Here is a 14,594-nt window from a genome sequence, read left to right as displayed (position 1 = left end):
GTGCTTTTCTGTTCATTTCTTCCATCAAACAGCTGTTAACTAGATTTCTTTGAGAAACGAGTAATATAAAATATTAGCACCCAGAGCTGCTATTCAGCTTTTATTACCATTTGCTTAAAAAGTAAATCAGCTGTAACAAAAACCAATGTGCTTTGAGTCTGTCTTACAGATTTTTGGGGGTGGGGGTGGATGTGGCCATCGAGTAGCTTTCACTGGAAGAACAACAGAATTGAAAGCAAGTTCTGAAATTATATAGTTGCTTAAAAATAAGCAATTCCATAAAGATTGAAACCAACTAGAGGGCAAGAAGGTTTTCATCCTTTATAACACAGTGTCCTTCCTATTGGAATTAAAGAGTGTGGTCAGCAATGGTCACTGAATCAACCTTTTCTTTCTGGGCAAATGTGGTGTCTTCACACACTCTGAGTGAAAGGGTCATAATTAGTTAAGCTGGGCAGTTAGATGGGAAAGTTAGCAGCATTTTTGGCTAGGTCAAGGAAGCAGTGAGTGAGTAATCCTCTTGGCCTGATTGGACTACTATAAACATAACCTTTTTTCCCCTTCTCAGCGATTTAAAACAAAACAAAACAAGAGTCTTAGAAAAGCCTGCTGTCAGTGGCTGAGCAATATAGGATTTCAGGCCTGGGTTTCCAAGACCACTTGGAGCACATGGGTCCCCTAATACATATTCCCTCGTATCACTACTGTGTGCAGCCAATACCGGGGGACAGGGTGGGGGGGGGGGCTTCTGTTGCTAAGCGACCGGGAATCTTAGAGCACTTAACACATGGGTGGTTTTTTGTTGTTGTTGTTGTTGTTGTTGTTGTTGTTTTTAAACAAGTTGGTTTTTGCATGTTAAGGGGATTCTAGACCTCTGGGGCTAAGCCCAGTTCCAGTGGCCTCTGGAAGGACAACGTGAGGGAAATTTCCTTTAAACATGAATCATGTATTTTTTTTTTCTCATCATTTCTTGTTTCCTACTTTCATCCTGTAACATATTTGTGATTCAGTGATTGACCTGCAAATGGGAAATGGGTTGGGTTGGTGCACTGTCAGCTGACGTAAACATAACTGGATTATTCCTGCCCTCCATGCTCCTTTCCACAGAGAACCTGCAGTTTTGGAGGATTTGACTTGACGAACCGTTCTCTACACATTGGCAGCAACAATTCTGACCCAATGGTGAGTGTACGTCAGAGGAGAAGCAGAAAAGGTTTGGATTCAAGCCATGTGGCTGACATAGTTTCCTATTTAGTGTCTCTGAGAAACAATAGTGGGTAACATCGGTGATCCTACATCGTGTTTGAAAAGAAACCCTGTTGTACGCATCTTAGAGATGCTCAGCTGTTTCATGGGGAATAAACAGTGACTGCCTCCATGCCTGTAATGCCTCTGCATTCTTCTCAAGTCGTAAATCCAGTGTTAAATTTGGCTACTGTGGTCCTACCCAGTTGAGCACACATGCCCTTCATTCACACTAGTTGCAAGTACACACGACCAGTACGTACAGGCTGTGTGCCAGGATAGAGCCCTGTGATGGGGGTGAGAGTCTGCCAGCATTTCTGAGACACCAGTCTCACCACAGGCCAAGTGCCTTGTAGGAGTCTAAGTCTTTCTGATCAGGGGTGCCCTGGAATGAACCCAGTCTCCTTGGGCCTAGAGCAGATCAGACTCTCCAGAGCCAAGGTTCTAGAGGCCTCAAACCTGCTTCTGGGTAACCGTGGGGACAGGCTACCCCTGCAGTGTATGTATTCTATTTCCCTGAGGTTTCCTTTGTGAGGCTCCAAGGATGTAGGTGAATTTTACCTACCATTTTATTTTCCCCTTATGCATTTTGTCAGAAACTATGAAAATTAAAATTCCATGCTTTATATTTGTTTATATGTCATGTGTCAGCTAAAATACCCATCTGTGATTTTCAAAGTGTTTTGAGAATTTCCTGGAAGAATAACAATATTTTATTTGGATATCAAATTTTATTGATTCATAAACCAGTAATTTTACATAGCCACTCTTAAAAAAAAAAAAAAATGAGAGAGGAAGTGTGATTTCTTTTTTCCTCCTCAGAGGAAAGTTGTTTGTTTTGTTTGGTTTTGGTTTTTTAATGCCAAAATAGAATGAGAAGTGACCACAAGTCTAACTTGTTCAGAGAAGGAAATGTACATCCTCTTAGCACTTGACTACACAGAGCTCTAGAGTGATTAAGTCCAATCAGCCATTGCACTTCTGGTGACTGAGATTTGCCATTTTGTTCTTTTCACTTTCCTGGGGTGATTCTGTAATACCCTCCTCTTCTTCCCCCCTGCCAGGATTATGTGAATATAACCACTCTTTCTCAGTTGAAATGCAGTCCCTTTGGATATCTAAAATGATGAGGAAAAGCATCATCAGAGAAGAATACACTAAGGTTAAAAAAAATAAGTGACTCACGTCCCACTTTAAACAAAGGGCAAAAGCCCCTTAGTGAGTAGCTTTTAATTTTCAATCAAACAGACAAATAACATAGCACTGAGTTAACACAGGAGGGCATTTCAAGAACCTTGGGGGATGCCAATATTTTTCTGAGAGGTAGAACATTAATGGTTTGAATAATAAAAGCTGTTTCTGGGCATCATTTGTCTGTGGTTAAAGGTACTTACAACACTTTGCTTTGCAGAGTAAAGAAGGAGATTTTGTGTACAAGGAAGTTATCAAATCACCCACTGCCTCCCGCATCTCTCTTGGGAAAAAGGTGAAATCAGTGAAAGAGACAATGAGGAAGAGGATGTCTAAAAAATATAGCAGCTCAGTCTCTGAACAGGTATGTAACTCCTGAGCCAAGAGCCGAGCCGAGGACGATCAGTCTGAGATCCAATACGTGCTAAACACAATGCATTGGTGTTAACCAGGCTCTAGGACCATGCTTAGGTCTGTTAGACATTTATTCAATAATTTATTCAAAAGATTCAGTCACTTAGAGTGGTTCATGCTCAGTGCTGGGAATCCACGATTTGGGCCCTGTCTTCTATGGACACACAAGAAGAAGGCATGTAAAGAAACGGTTATTCTTAGTGCCATAAGCACTTAACACTTGATGCAAAGAGTTTTATTTGTGGAAATATTCCTTGCTACAAAATGGGTGTTACCCGAATCAAAGCTAAAAAAGACACTCAAGTTTCCTTAGCAGACTTTTTTAAAAAAGGTATAGCAGAAGTTGCTCTCAAAGCTCCGAGCGGGTTGACTCCACAAGTCTTGTGGCTGCAGGGCTGCCCACGGTGGTGGTTTCTGCAGGGGCGTTGTCACTAACTGGGCCTCTCTGTGGCCAGAAAGGTAGCACAGCATAGACCCCCTCAGGTTGTCTTCCTTCAGCAGGAGAAATAGGACGAATTCCTGTGTGGGTAGAGGGAATAAAGGCATTTATTTGTGGAGAGCTGGGCCTTGAGGTAATTTTGACCATTTGTACCTTTATAGCATTCACTTTGTAGTGTGTTGAAGTATCTGTGTGTGAGATGTTTGTCTACATCTACATAAGTAGGCAATGCTGCTTTATCTACCAAATAGAGGGAAAGCAGACATTTTTGCGCAGCTGCTGCCCTCTGGAGGAAGTAGTAAGCTAACATCCAGGCATCTGCCTGCCGGCATCACTAGCAGCAGCTAGCCAGTGGCCTGCACTGGGATTTAGAAAAAGCCCACAGGGTGTCTTCAGCATATTACAGTGGTTCTCACGGTGGGGTGTGGGGGGGGTGGGGTGTAATTCCCCTCCAATCCCAGAGCAACTGGAGCTATTTTTGATAGTCACAGCCAGGTGGGGGTGGGGCGGTGGGGCTGCTGCCAGCATCCAGTGGAGAGACATGGAGATGTTTGATCCAGTGAGAGACATTTTACACCAGCTCCCCGCAATAGTGATCCATCCGGCATTGCTGACAGTGCTCAGGCTGAGAAATTCTGGCTTGTTAGACCTCCAGGGGAAGTCTAGGCTGCCTCCTGTATGTCTTCTGTCCATGAATATTTTTCCTTTTGTCCCTGTGGGCTTGGGAGCAGCGACCATGCTGGGCAAACTGTGCACTCCTGAGGCAGATGGCCTGCTGGTCCCAGAAAGCACAGCACCATGAAACTCCAGCACTTCGTTTAGTTTGCTTCTCCAGTGAATTGAAACATCCACTAAAAGCTCTTGTACACTTCTATTCTTAGTTGGGTTTCTGCTTTACAGATCAGGAGCATAGAACTTTAATGTCATTTTGAGCCGTTTTCTATAATTTTACTCTGTAGCAGGCTTGTAGGCTTTGTTCTCATTTTTAAAGCAGTCATTTCACGTAAGTCAGGAGAGAAAGGAATAAACGATCAGCCTAAACCTTTTTGGAGAGAGAAAACTATTGTTGCCAAGGTTTTGGTTTTCTGTTCAGCATTTTAGTAGAAACATAGCCATTTTGGTAAAGATCTTTGCTCTGCTCCTACTGTATGCCCGGCACCTAGAACAGCACTCGTTCTTATAGCTGATCAGTAAATACATGATGAATAAGTTAGTCAAAGTGTTTGAGAACATACTTTATCAGAGATGTCTGCTCTTTTTCAAAATGTGTGCTGTTTTCAGAAGCGTTAAAAAAAGATAACTGGGACAGGTGACTTCCTTTGCTGATTCAGGAAGAGGAATGAGAATATGTGTGGGAATTCGTACTTGGTAACTTCCGTTACTTCTCGGTGACGGCAGCTCATTTATAGTTGTTTTGGGGGTTATTTTCTCCCTGTCCCGAACCTGGTTGACTCTGTATGTAGAGAATGGGACTCCTGATCTCAGGGTCGTGAGTTCAGGCCCCGTGTTGGGCTTAGAGTTCACTTTAAGGAAAAAAGAAGTGTTGTAGATCAGAGGCTGCCGTTACTGTTGTCCTTAAATGTTTGCAGGACCCGCAGAATTGCGTTAGAGCCCTTCTGATGATTCGGCACTATGTAAATAACAGGTTTCGTTGAGATGGTTTTGTGCTCATGTGCCTGTGGAATATGCCAGAAAGTGGTCTGTTTTGGCAAGTAAACCATGCGGACTGCAGACTTTGTGAAGCGTGCTATTGTCTGTCCCTGTAGCACCATCAGGCACACGAGCGTGCTGCACTTGTATGTGCAAGTGACCGGCTGCCAGGCCAATGCTATGTAATCTCCCCAAATGTGAAAAGTACTGCTGAGTCACAACTGTCAGCATCCTGACTCAAAAGGGGCCTCACAGCTTTGTACTAACAATACACAATGGAAGTAAAAGCAGCAAAAACCAAATGATGACACAGAGAAATTTTATTACCAAAAAAAAAAAAAGTATTTTTGCTCTATTTGTATTCCCAATTAGCATTTCATTAGCTAATTTCAAGAATTCATGTAAACAAAAAAAGAATCTGGCCTTTTTCTTTTCTTTTTTAGGTGTAAGCATTTCTGATAGATTAAATATTTTCTGATGGCACTTTCAGATACTACATTACAGGTAGACTGTACTTGATCTGCATTCAAACCGCTGCTTTATCACTAGCCTAGAGTTGACGCTAGAAGTCTCTAAGCCTTTAATGAAATGTTCTCAGAGGTAGATTTTTCTTAGGGATTTCAGGAGAATCTATCTGAGCATGAAAAATGACTGAGTTATGTGAGCCACAACTCTCAACTGAAGCAAGGGTATAGATTAAAAAAGAGAATATTGGGTATGGAATCAAATATGGTTATAAAAATGGCTGTGATTGCCTTAGCAGAGGGTTAGTTGCCTCACATTGTGAGATGACGTCCATGCTCCCTGATGCAACTTAATTGTGTTGAAACCCATTCCAGGACTCGGGCCTCGACGGCATGCCTGGCTCCCCTCCACCTTCACAGCCGGATGGTGAACACATGGACAAGCCCAAGCTCAAAGCCGGAGGGTCCGTGGAGAGTCTGCGCAGTTCTCTGAGTGGGCAAAGCTCAATGAGTATGTTTGCTTTATCATTATACATGCTTGCAGCTGGCGTCAAAATCAGCCTTTTGCCGAGTGTCTAGAGGCGATTTAAGGAGTCAGACCAAGTTGCAACCTGTAGGGTGCTGTTAGAGACAGACCTGCAAATGGGGCGGGCCAAGGGGCATGTTTGTTCAGGAGCAGAGGTGTATAGCAGGCGCACAAGAGAGTGGGTGATGACTTTTGGAGAAAACAGCACTTCTGAAGAAGGGTCTGGAGAAGGGAGAGGAACAACTCAAGGGGAAAGGCTCCTTAAATGACCAACCAAAGGTGGGTGGGGAGAGAGAATTATAAATGTTATACACGTAACAAGTGCTCTTCACGCCAGGATTCTCGGGGGTGTCGGCTTTGTCGGCTGAGGGTATTAGGAGGGGGGTGTTGGAAGAGAGTAATTCAAAGCAGCTGGTTTGGGGCAAGTTCCTTGACTCTGAGTTTCCTCATTTGTAAAATGGGGTAAAAACAGTAAGCTGGAGAGGTTAGGACTGTAGAAGGCTTGTGGTGTCCTCCATCAGGGAGTCTGGCTCGTAGAGAACTTGCTGGATTCCCGGTCTCGTTAGGTGGTTGATGAGGGATAACAATTAGCAAACTCAAATCCCCTGGCCTCCTAACCCAGCCCTGCTGGGATCCTGACATACGCTTGTGGTTTGTGACTTCCCTGCTCTGTCCCTGAGTTTTGTGCCTTTAAGCTTTGCCGTGCAGAAGTCTGTACTGACCCTTGTTCTTCCTATTTTTCCCGCGCAGGTGGTCAGACAGTAAGCACCACGGATTCCTCGACCAGCAACAGGGAGAGTGTCAAGTCGGAAGACGGTGACGACGAGGAGCCCCCCTACCGGGGCCCCTTCTGTGGGCGCGCCAGGGTACACACTGACTTCACGCCTAGTCCCTATGACACAGACTCACTCAAGCTCAAGGTAGGTCTCTGCCTGGCCTCAGAGCGACTCTCCGTGTCTGTAAGACGTGGTCTGTTTTCCTTGCTGTTGAATGCTGGCTTCCTGTAGTGCATACTGGTATCTTGGCCACAATGATATACTGGTTTCATCTGTAGAGAAAAACAAGTCAGAGACCCAACTAGCACTTACAACAGAGGTGGGGTTTGTGTTACTCCTCTTATCTCCACCTCTTCCCCTAGCCCTTACCTGTGACCTCCGCTTCCTTGTAGGATTCAGTTGCCCACCACCCTCCATTTTTTTCGTCTAGCTGAAAAAACTTCACTGTCTTCTCTGTGTGACTGACCAGTGATGTTTAACGGGGCGGCTGGAGCTGCACACAGTGTATGAAGCAGTTCTAGAATGGGAGTGCTCTGGCCTTTGCTTAGTGGGTGGAAAATCTTTCTCTAGGAGGGGGAAGTTGTGGATGATGGCCAGGCGTTCAGAAAGCCAGGTGCCCACGTAGCCAAAAGCACCAGGACAGACCTGAACCACACGTCATCTCATGGTGCAGGGGGTGGAGGGTAGGAGACCTCAGGCATGCAAGGAATCTGGCTCTCTGCCAGGCTCCCAATTACGTAGAGTGATTTGTGGAACCTGATTCTGGCCTTCAGTAGCTTCCCTTCTACGTGATGATGAACACATCTAACTGATGCATGGTTCATGCCTAGAGATGGAGCTAATGGAAAGATCTCTGTTCCCTGGGCCACAGAAAGGAGACATCATCGATATAATCAGCAAGCCACCCATGGGCACCTGGATGGGTCTGTTGAATAACAAGGTCGGCACATTCAAGTTCATCTACGTAGATGTGCTAAATGAGGAAGAGGAGAAACCCAAGCGCCCTACCAGGAGGAGGAGGAAAGGAAGACCACCCCAGCCCAAATCTGTGGAAGATCTCCTGGATCGGATCAACCTGAAAGTCAGCTTCTTCCTGTTCCAGTCACACGTGGCACCCTGTTGCCTTTTCCTTTTCCTAAATTAAGCAAGGGCACTTTCCGGGAAGGGGAGGGGTGGTCTGTGTCATCCAGCAGGGCAGCCCTTTACTAGGACGAGTATATTACTCGAAAGACATAGGTACCAGCATGCTAATGATGCTGTTGACCTCTGCTGGGGGTGACCACCCACGTCCCGGGTCAGAATGTGCTGCTAGCCCCAAGAGCTTGGCTTTCAAAGAGCTGTGAGCACAAAGCCCTGGGCACCCCCAGGCCTTGAGGAGTGGCCCACTGCCCCCCAACCCCATTATTCCTGGGATCTAGTGCGCTGGGGCCCCAGCAGGAGATCCTGTGTCCTTGCAAATTCTCTTGCTCCTGAGGAAGTCACAAGGCTTTGAGTTGGATTTTGGTAGCTCTGTAAATGAAGGGAAAGTGACCCCCATGGTTCGCTGTGTGGCATTAAAGGCATCAGTCAGGGCAAAGGCCCAATTAAAATGCGAGCCAGTGGAGTCCATCTCAGCCTACAAGGTACAGCTTCTTAGCCCGTGATTAATGAGATGCCCCGCCGGCCTGCTAAGCCGTGCAGCTCGGAGGTACAGAACGGATGATGAATGAGTGTTACGGATCTTCCAGTTAGCACAAAAGTGACTGCGGAAAGGGTTCAGGGCTTTGAGGCCGTGTGTTGGCCAAGTATCCCAGAGCAGCACTTGCTGACTCCCCGTGTCTTCTGTTCCTTCCCTCACAGGAGCACATGCCCACTTTCCTGTTCAATGGGTACGAAGACCTGGACACATTTAAGCTCCTGGAGGAGGAGGACTTGGATGAGTTAAATATCAGGGACCCGGAGCACAGGGCTGTTCTCTTGACAGCAGTGGAGCTGTTGCAGGAATATGACAGTAAGTGCCTCTCAGCACCCAGGGGTCCCTCATTTAGCCACATGCTGGGGTCCCTGGAGTCACTCTATTGGTCCTGCTCCATCCCGGGCCAGGGTCCATCTTGCATTAGGTCAAACGGCAAAAAAGGCATGAATTCCCCGTGTAGCCATTTTGGTTGATGGGAGGGCAAAAGAAGACCTTCCTGCTGGTGCCTCTCCTGGCATGTTTCTAGGTAACATGGAAGGAAACACTCTCTCCTTTGTCCTCACACGGCAGAGGCCTCCTTCAGCCTGGTGGGCTCCACAGCAGGTCATTGGGCTGCCAGGGCACCAAAGGAGCGGTCACACTGCGAGTGTCCTGCCAGCCAAGGGCCCGTCCCTCCTCAGAGCACTCCAGAGTTGTTCCCTTATCAAAGGGGAGGGCTAATGAGTAAATGACACTCATCAGCTTCCCCTGAAGCAGCGGGAACTACCTGAGGGGAACTTGGAGAGCGGAGAATCCCATGTTTTACGGTCTCCACCGAGGCGAGAGCTCGGCTTTACAGTCCATGGTGCAGAGTTCAGTGAGCTCACGGCTTTTACAGTCTGTTTGAATACACCGTATCCTCTGCTCCATTAACCTAGTTTTATCTGCTCTTTATTCTCCAACCTGACATCAGAAATACCCCTGAAATTATTCATTAAGAGGGGAGTATCTTTTCTAGTTACTGAATTCAGATGCATTTTCTTTCAAATGTTCTGCTTCACCAGCTAATAGCATTTCTATTGCTAAAAGACAAACCAAAACCATAGTTAATGGTGGGGAAAAAAGTCTACATGACTGGATGTATCAGGCCCAGGAGACACAGAAGTGAGTGAGTACAGTTAAATTCATTTCTGCTTAATCGGTCCTCCCCCTGAATTAACTGAGAAACACAGAGGACCACACACTACTAGATAGGTATCTGAACCCTAGATAAACATACTGCCTTCAAGGATAGATCTGAAGAGAATTGTGCTTCATAGTTAATCCTACTTTATAACCAGGTCTCTTGGGAGGGGAGCTGTCACTTGGGGTAGGGCCATGTGGCCTGGTTGTGGACAGAGAGCCTTCTGGCCCCGTGCCTGGTCTGGCCAGCCGGCTGTATTAATATCAATTAATGTTAAATCATCTACTCTCCTGGACCACATCTGCTCTTCTATTTGCTCTCCCTCAGCCACTGAGAACAGCTGGCTTATGAACCCAGCTATTACGTTTCCTGTAGCATTCAGAGCATGGGGGAGTGAAGCTACACACTGGGCTTCGTCTTCCCTGCCACATGGGCTCAGATTCATTGCCCCTCCTGGGAGCACGTCCTGAGGTTGGCACGAGGGGATATTTTATAGGAGGGAATCTGCCTTTCATGATGCATACTCAGAAGTCTAAGGAGGGCTCTTTGCTACTTTCTAAATACCATTGCAGAGCTGTGTTGGGCCATTGCTTAGACTATCCCCCAGTGTACAAAGTAGCCCTTCCTGTTCCTGGTTCTCAAAGGCTTCAGGGACTCTGGGGTGCTGATGAGTGCCAATGGTCTGGATCCGGACCTATCCTAGGATTATAAGACTTTACATTCAGTGCAGTTAAATTTTGTTTAAGAAGTAAAAACCTAAAGGAACACCATAGATTTCTGGCAAACTAAATCTCTGTGCACTAGATCATCTAGAAATCTACTGAGATCTTACAGCTTTTCTAGCTCAGCTTCTCACAAGAGCAAGAGGCGCATCTCCAGCATTGTTTGGCAGGCAGACCTCCCAGTCACTCTGATTGCACATCTGTGTATGGGGAGTGCAGGCCTTCGTGCAGAGTTCCACTTGGAAAAGACTGTCTGATAGCATTTCCTTGCAATGACTCCAAAATCACTGTCCTAAGCCTGCCAGATAAAAACTCTTATTAGATAATTTTAATAAGAATTTTAATCAGCAATTATTTCTAATATACCGAAAACTACAGAGAAAAAACAAATCCACATATCTACTTCTTAAAGCCAACTACAGCTAACAGTTTGGCCTATTGGCTTCAGTTTTTTAAAGAATACAAGGAACTGTTTAAAAGCTCACTGAAAGGCCTGCTATCCAAGAATCCCATTCTCTCTTCCTTCCCAAGGTTATTCTTACTCCCTGTTGTGTATGTGAGATGCAGGAGGGCTTTAACCAAAAGTCCCTTCAGGTCCAAGTTCAGGTCATACCCACACAGGGTTTCAGCCCCCCAAACCCAGTCCTCCGAGCTTCTTTGCCCATGAGAATTTTCATGGTCCTAGCTCACCTTCTTTCTTCTCCTTTATACCTTGGCATTCGTGCTAGTAAGTGGGGGAGAGGATATGGCCTTGAATCTGCCATCCATCTGAGAGCTCTCCCTAATGAAAGAGGACAAATCACTTGGTAAATACTGGCTTTTAGTGTGAGGAGCTTTTCCTAAACTTGATAGTTGGACTCCTGCTAAGTAGCTGAATGAATCTTTCAGGAAGTGACCGTAGCCCCTTGATGTAGGCCTCTGAACTATATCCTCTGAACTGGTTTTCAGGTAATATGAGGGATCCCCTCACTCCTCGTAACTTCAGGAACCCTGGCTGTGTCTGGTGAGGCTGGCAGCTGTGAAGATGCAGACACAGTCGGCATTTTCATACTGTAACAGGGACAAGTGTTCTCTTTTATTCCCATCGGTCAGCACTATGGAGTCTGTTTTGGCTGTGGCGGTACAGTGAACTGTCTCGCCAAGGACAAACTACATTGATTCCTCTTCTTGGGTTGTAACTGATAGCTGAAAGCCCTCATTTTACATGTATCAGTTTCCTAAATAACATATCAGACGAGGACAAAGGCCACTTCAAATCCACAGACTCTTCCACATAATGAGTACATCACTCTAGAATGTTCCACTTTATGGTGGGGGGAGGAGTTTTTGCTGTTGTGCTTCCATTAATTTTTCATTAGTCATTTAAAAAATAGCACTTCTTAATTTGGGGTTCTACTTCAAGGGCTTCCTCAGCCATGATTAGTGTCAGAAAACGGTTTCCATGTGAGAAATGCAAACAGGAAGTGGAGAGTGGGCAGGAGGGACAGCTGGCACATTGTGGAATGGCAGTCATCTGCCTTCCTACAATTCACTGTTTAATGACCTGAGAAACAGGATCAGATTTCTGGGGGTTTTATTTATTTTTTTTAAATGTATGTGGTCAGGGGAAGGGCAATGAAGAGAAAGGAAAATAAATTTAAGCCATTTATGCAGAAAATGTTTTTTTGGCCTCTGTTTTATGTGACCAAGTACTTTCTCTGCATAATAATACAAAGATGTTTTTCCTGTAACCTCACTCCCTGTAAGATCTTATGTGCCCACTCTGTAGAATGGGTGGGTGATGTCACAGGGTGATGAAGGCCCCCCTCCCCCTTATTTCCCATGTGATTGACTTTAGGCACATTTCCTGGACAGAACACCAGGTAGTTCTCTTTAAGGGTTATTTTAGTCACCCACCTGAAGAGTGTTCATGACTCAGTGTCCCAGTTAGGGGGATTCCTGAACCTTCCCTGTCTTACTTTTGTACACAGGGAATAGAAATGCTGACCCCAAACAAAGAAAGGGCAGAAAGGAAAGAAAACCTCCGAACACACTACAGACAACAAAAACAGAAGGATTTGACATGTGCCCTTATCAGGTTCATGTCCCCATTTGCCAATCTTACTCCTGTTGAGAGAATACGAGAGCCAGCGCTTATCGCCAAGACTTAAGAATGCTCCCAAATTGTAATAAAATTCAATATTTCATTTACCACTTACTTTCACATTGGCTTCCAAATTGGGAAAGCTGGTGACCAATAACTTGAAAGACAAATCTTAAGATAACCTGCTTATGAAAAGGGAATATTCACTCTTGGCTCCCAATCCACGGAATCCCTCAGAAAGCTTCCCGGACTGCCCACACAGTGTTCTGAATTCTCCCTCTTCCTGGCTGGCCTGAAGCCAGAGCCATCCTCTGGGTAATGACCTGCACAAAATCTGTTCTGAGCTCCTCCATTTTAATTTCATTTACTTTTAAACAGTTAGATCTGTTCCAGAAGTTCAAGGCCTAAAAATGTATGGGGATAGCAGGATAAAATCAGGAAAACCTTGGCTTTTCCCTCCCCTTATGATTCCCTGCTGTGTGTTAACCTTCTCCAGGTAACAGCGACCAGTCAGGATCCCAGGAGAAGCTGTTGGTGGACAGCCAGGGCCTGAGCGGATGCTCTCCACGAGACTCAGGATGCTACGAAAGCAGTGAGAACCTGGAACACGGTAATGTCCACACAGATAATTACGAATGCATCTTAATACACAAACCACTTGGGTCATTTATGACTCAATTTCTTCCTCAGCCTAAGCCATGCTTTTGGGGAAACTGGCAATAGGGAGAAGAATTATTCCAGGATCACTGGTGCTTAATTAAGATTCTTAAAAAGACTGAACAACTCTCAGGAAACTAGGCAGTGGACGTTTTTGAGAAACAAGTGGTCTTCTCAATCTTCCATCCCATAAATGGAGAATTGAAGACACCTTCAGAGAAAGGACCCTCAACTTCCCGTTGCCCTGAGGCTCTTGGAGCCTGAACCCCGAGGTGGATCATGAAAAGAGCCATAGGGTCTAGAACCATAAGTCCCAGTTCTGAGGGGTTTGAACCCTGAAGAGAGCATTTACAAGCCTAAGACTTCAGTCAAATGACTTCATGCCTCTGAGCCCCGTCACCACTGAAACAGTAAATGAGTTTCTTTCTTACAGATTGTTCTAAGAGCTAACCAAAGTAAGGATATATTAATACCTGGCATTTATTAAACACAGACTACGAACTGGGCAGTCAGCCCGAGCGCAGCAGCCCCCGGTGTTGGGACACTACCCAGGGACAGGCTGACGTGTTCTCTCGTGGATCATGGCTGCAGGCACTCCATGATGAACAGACAGATTCTGGCAGTGGTGCATTAGAGATGACAGTGCAAAAACATCTAAATTCATTCTGAAAGAAAGTAAAAAGACTGACTTTATCTAAATATTCCTGCTTCCTTTCCGTGGAAGCTATATCTCTAAATAAATACAGGCTAGATGATTAAATCTTAAAACACCACATTTTTGTTAAAAAAAAAAAAATCTCAAAATAGACATCACCCAACTACACGCATCTGATACGGTACTTCCTTCTCTCTCAGAGAGCATGACTGAGGCTCAGTGTTATGGCCCCAGACTTCATGGCAGCAGGCCAGGCCCACCCATGCTGTCCTCACCAGAAGGGAAGATGTTTTTGCCCTTAGTTGGGGTATGAAGTACCGGACTCACACAGATGACAAACACAGCCCGAATCTGTGGTTCACTGTTATAATCTGTCCGTCACAGTTACGCACACACAGATGTTCAGTAGACAGGTTTTGGAACCATAGGATCAGCCATAAATTTCACTTTGTAAAGGAGCACAACAGTATGCAAGCAAGGTAGAAAACTGCCAAAAGTCCACAACTCACACCAAAAAGCACTTGAGAAGCAAAATGTTTTCCAAATAGGTGTGACTTTTTTTTCCCCCGTCTTTTCTGCCTGGTCCACTTGACAGTTAAGAACATGGTCAGTATCTCTGCCCAAAGCCACCCCCATTCAAATCTTGAACCAAGCTGTTCTAGTTCTCACTAGGAAAGTACTTTCACTGAGTGCCGAAATGAATGTGACAGTGCTCGTGAGGCAACCCATAAGCCCTGGTCAGTGGCGTCCTATGTGCCAGGTCCCAGGGGCTAGGCCATAGGAGGGATGGCAGCCATGGGGGACAGGGGATGCCCCAGCTTTGCCTTGAGCCACCTCTACACCTCAGCTCAGATCTTTTTATAAATGAAGCTTCATTAAAAAGGGTACTCTTGCTTTGAAAATACCTGATTTGAAAAGTACAATTTCCTGAGAAA

The 14,594-nt window shown here is 45.5% G+C and overlaps 1 protein-coding gene across 8 annotated transcripts in view; it reads left to right on the top strand.

The window, feature by feature from the left end:
* Window positions 1-14,594, top strand: part of SASH1 (SAM and SH3 domain containing 1) — a 309,529-nt gene that overhangs the window by 279,136 nt on the left and 15,799 nt on the right. For all 8 annotated transcript variants that reach the window (XM_059177298.1, XM_059177296.1, XM_059177300.1 and 5 more), the window contains 7 exons: window positions 1,108-1,182; window positions 2,657-2,800; window positions 5,779-5,914; window positions 6,680-6,849; window positions 7,577-7,786; window positions 8,545-8,695; window positions 12,844-12,957. In XM_059177298.1, the coding sequence (XP_059033281.1) occupies window positions 1,108-1,182; window positions 2,657-2,800; window positions 5,779-5,914; window positions 6,680-6,849; window positions 7,577-7,786; window positions 8,545-8,695; window positions 12,844-12,957 (1,000 nt within the window). The remainder of the gene's footprint in view (window positions 1-1,107; window positions 1,183-2,656; window positions 2,801-5,778; window positions 5,915-6,679; window positions 6,850-7,576; window positions 7,787-8,544; window positions 8,696-12,843; window positions 12,958-14,594) is intronic.

The sequence above is a fragment of the Mustela lutreola genome, chromosome 6 (assembly GCF_030435805.1).
Source record: "Mustela lutreola isolate mMusLut2 chromosome 6, mMusLut2.pri, whole genome shotgun sequence".
In the NCBI taxonomy this organism is placed as follows: domain Eukaryota; kingdom Metazoa; phylum Chordata; class Mammalia; order Carnivora; family Mustelidae; genus Mustela; species Mustela lutreola.
This window is presented reverse-complemented; position numbering and strand designations above follow the sequence as displayed.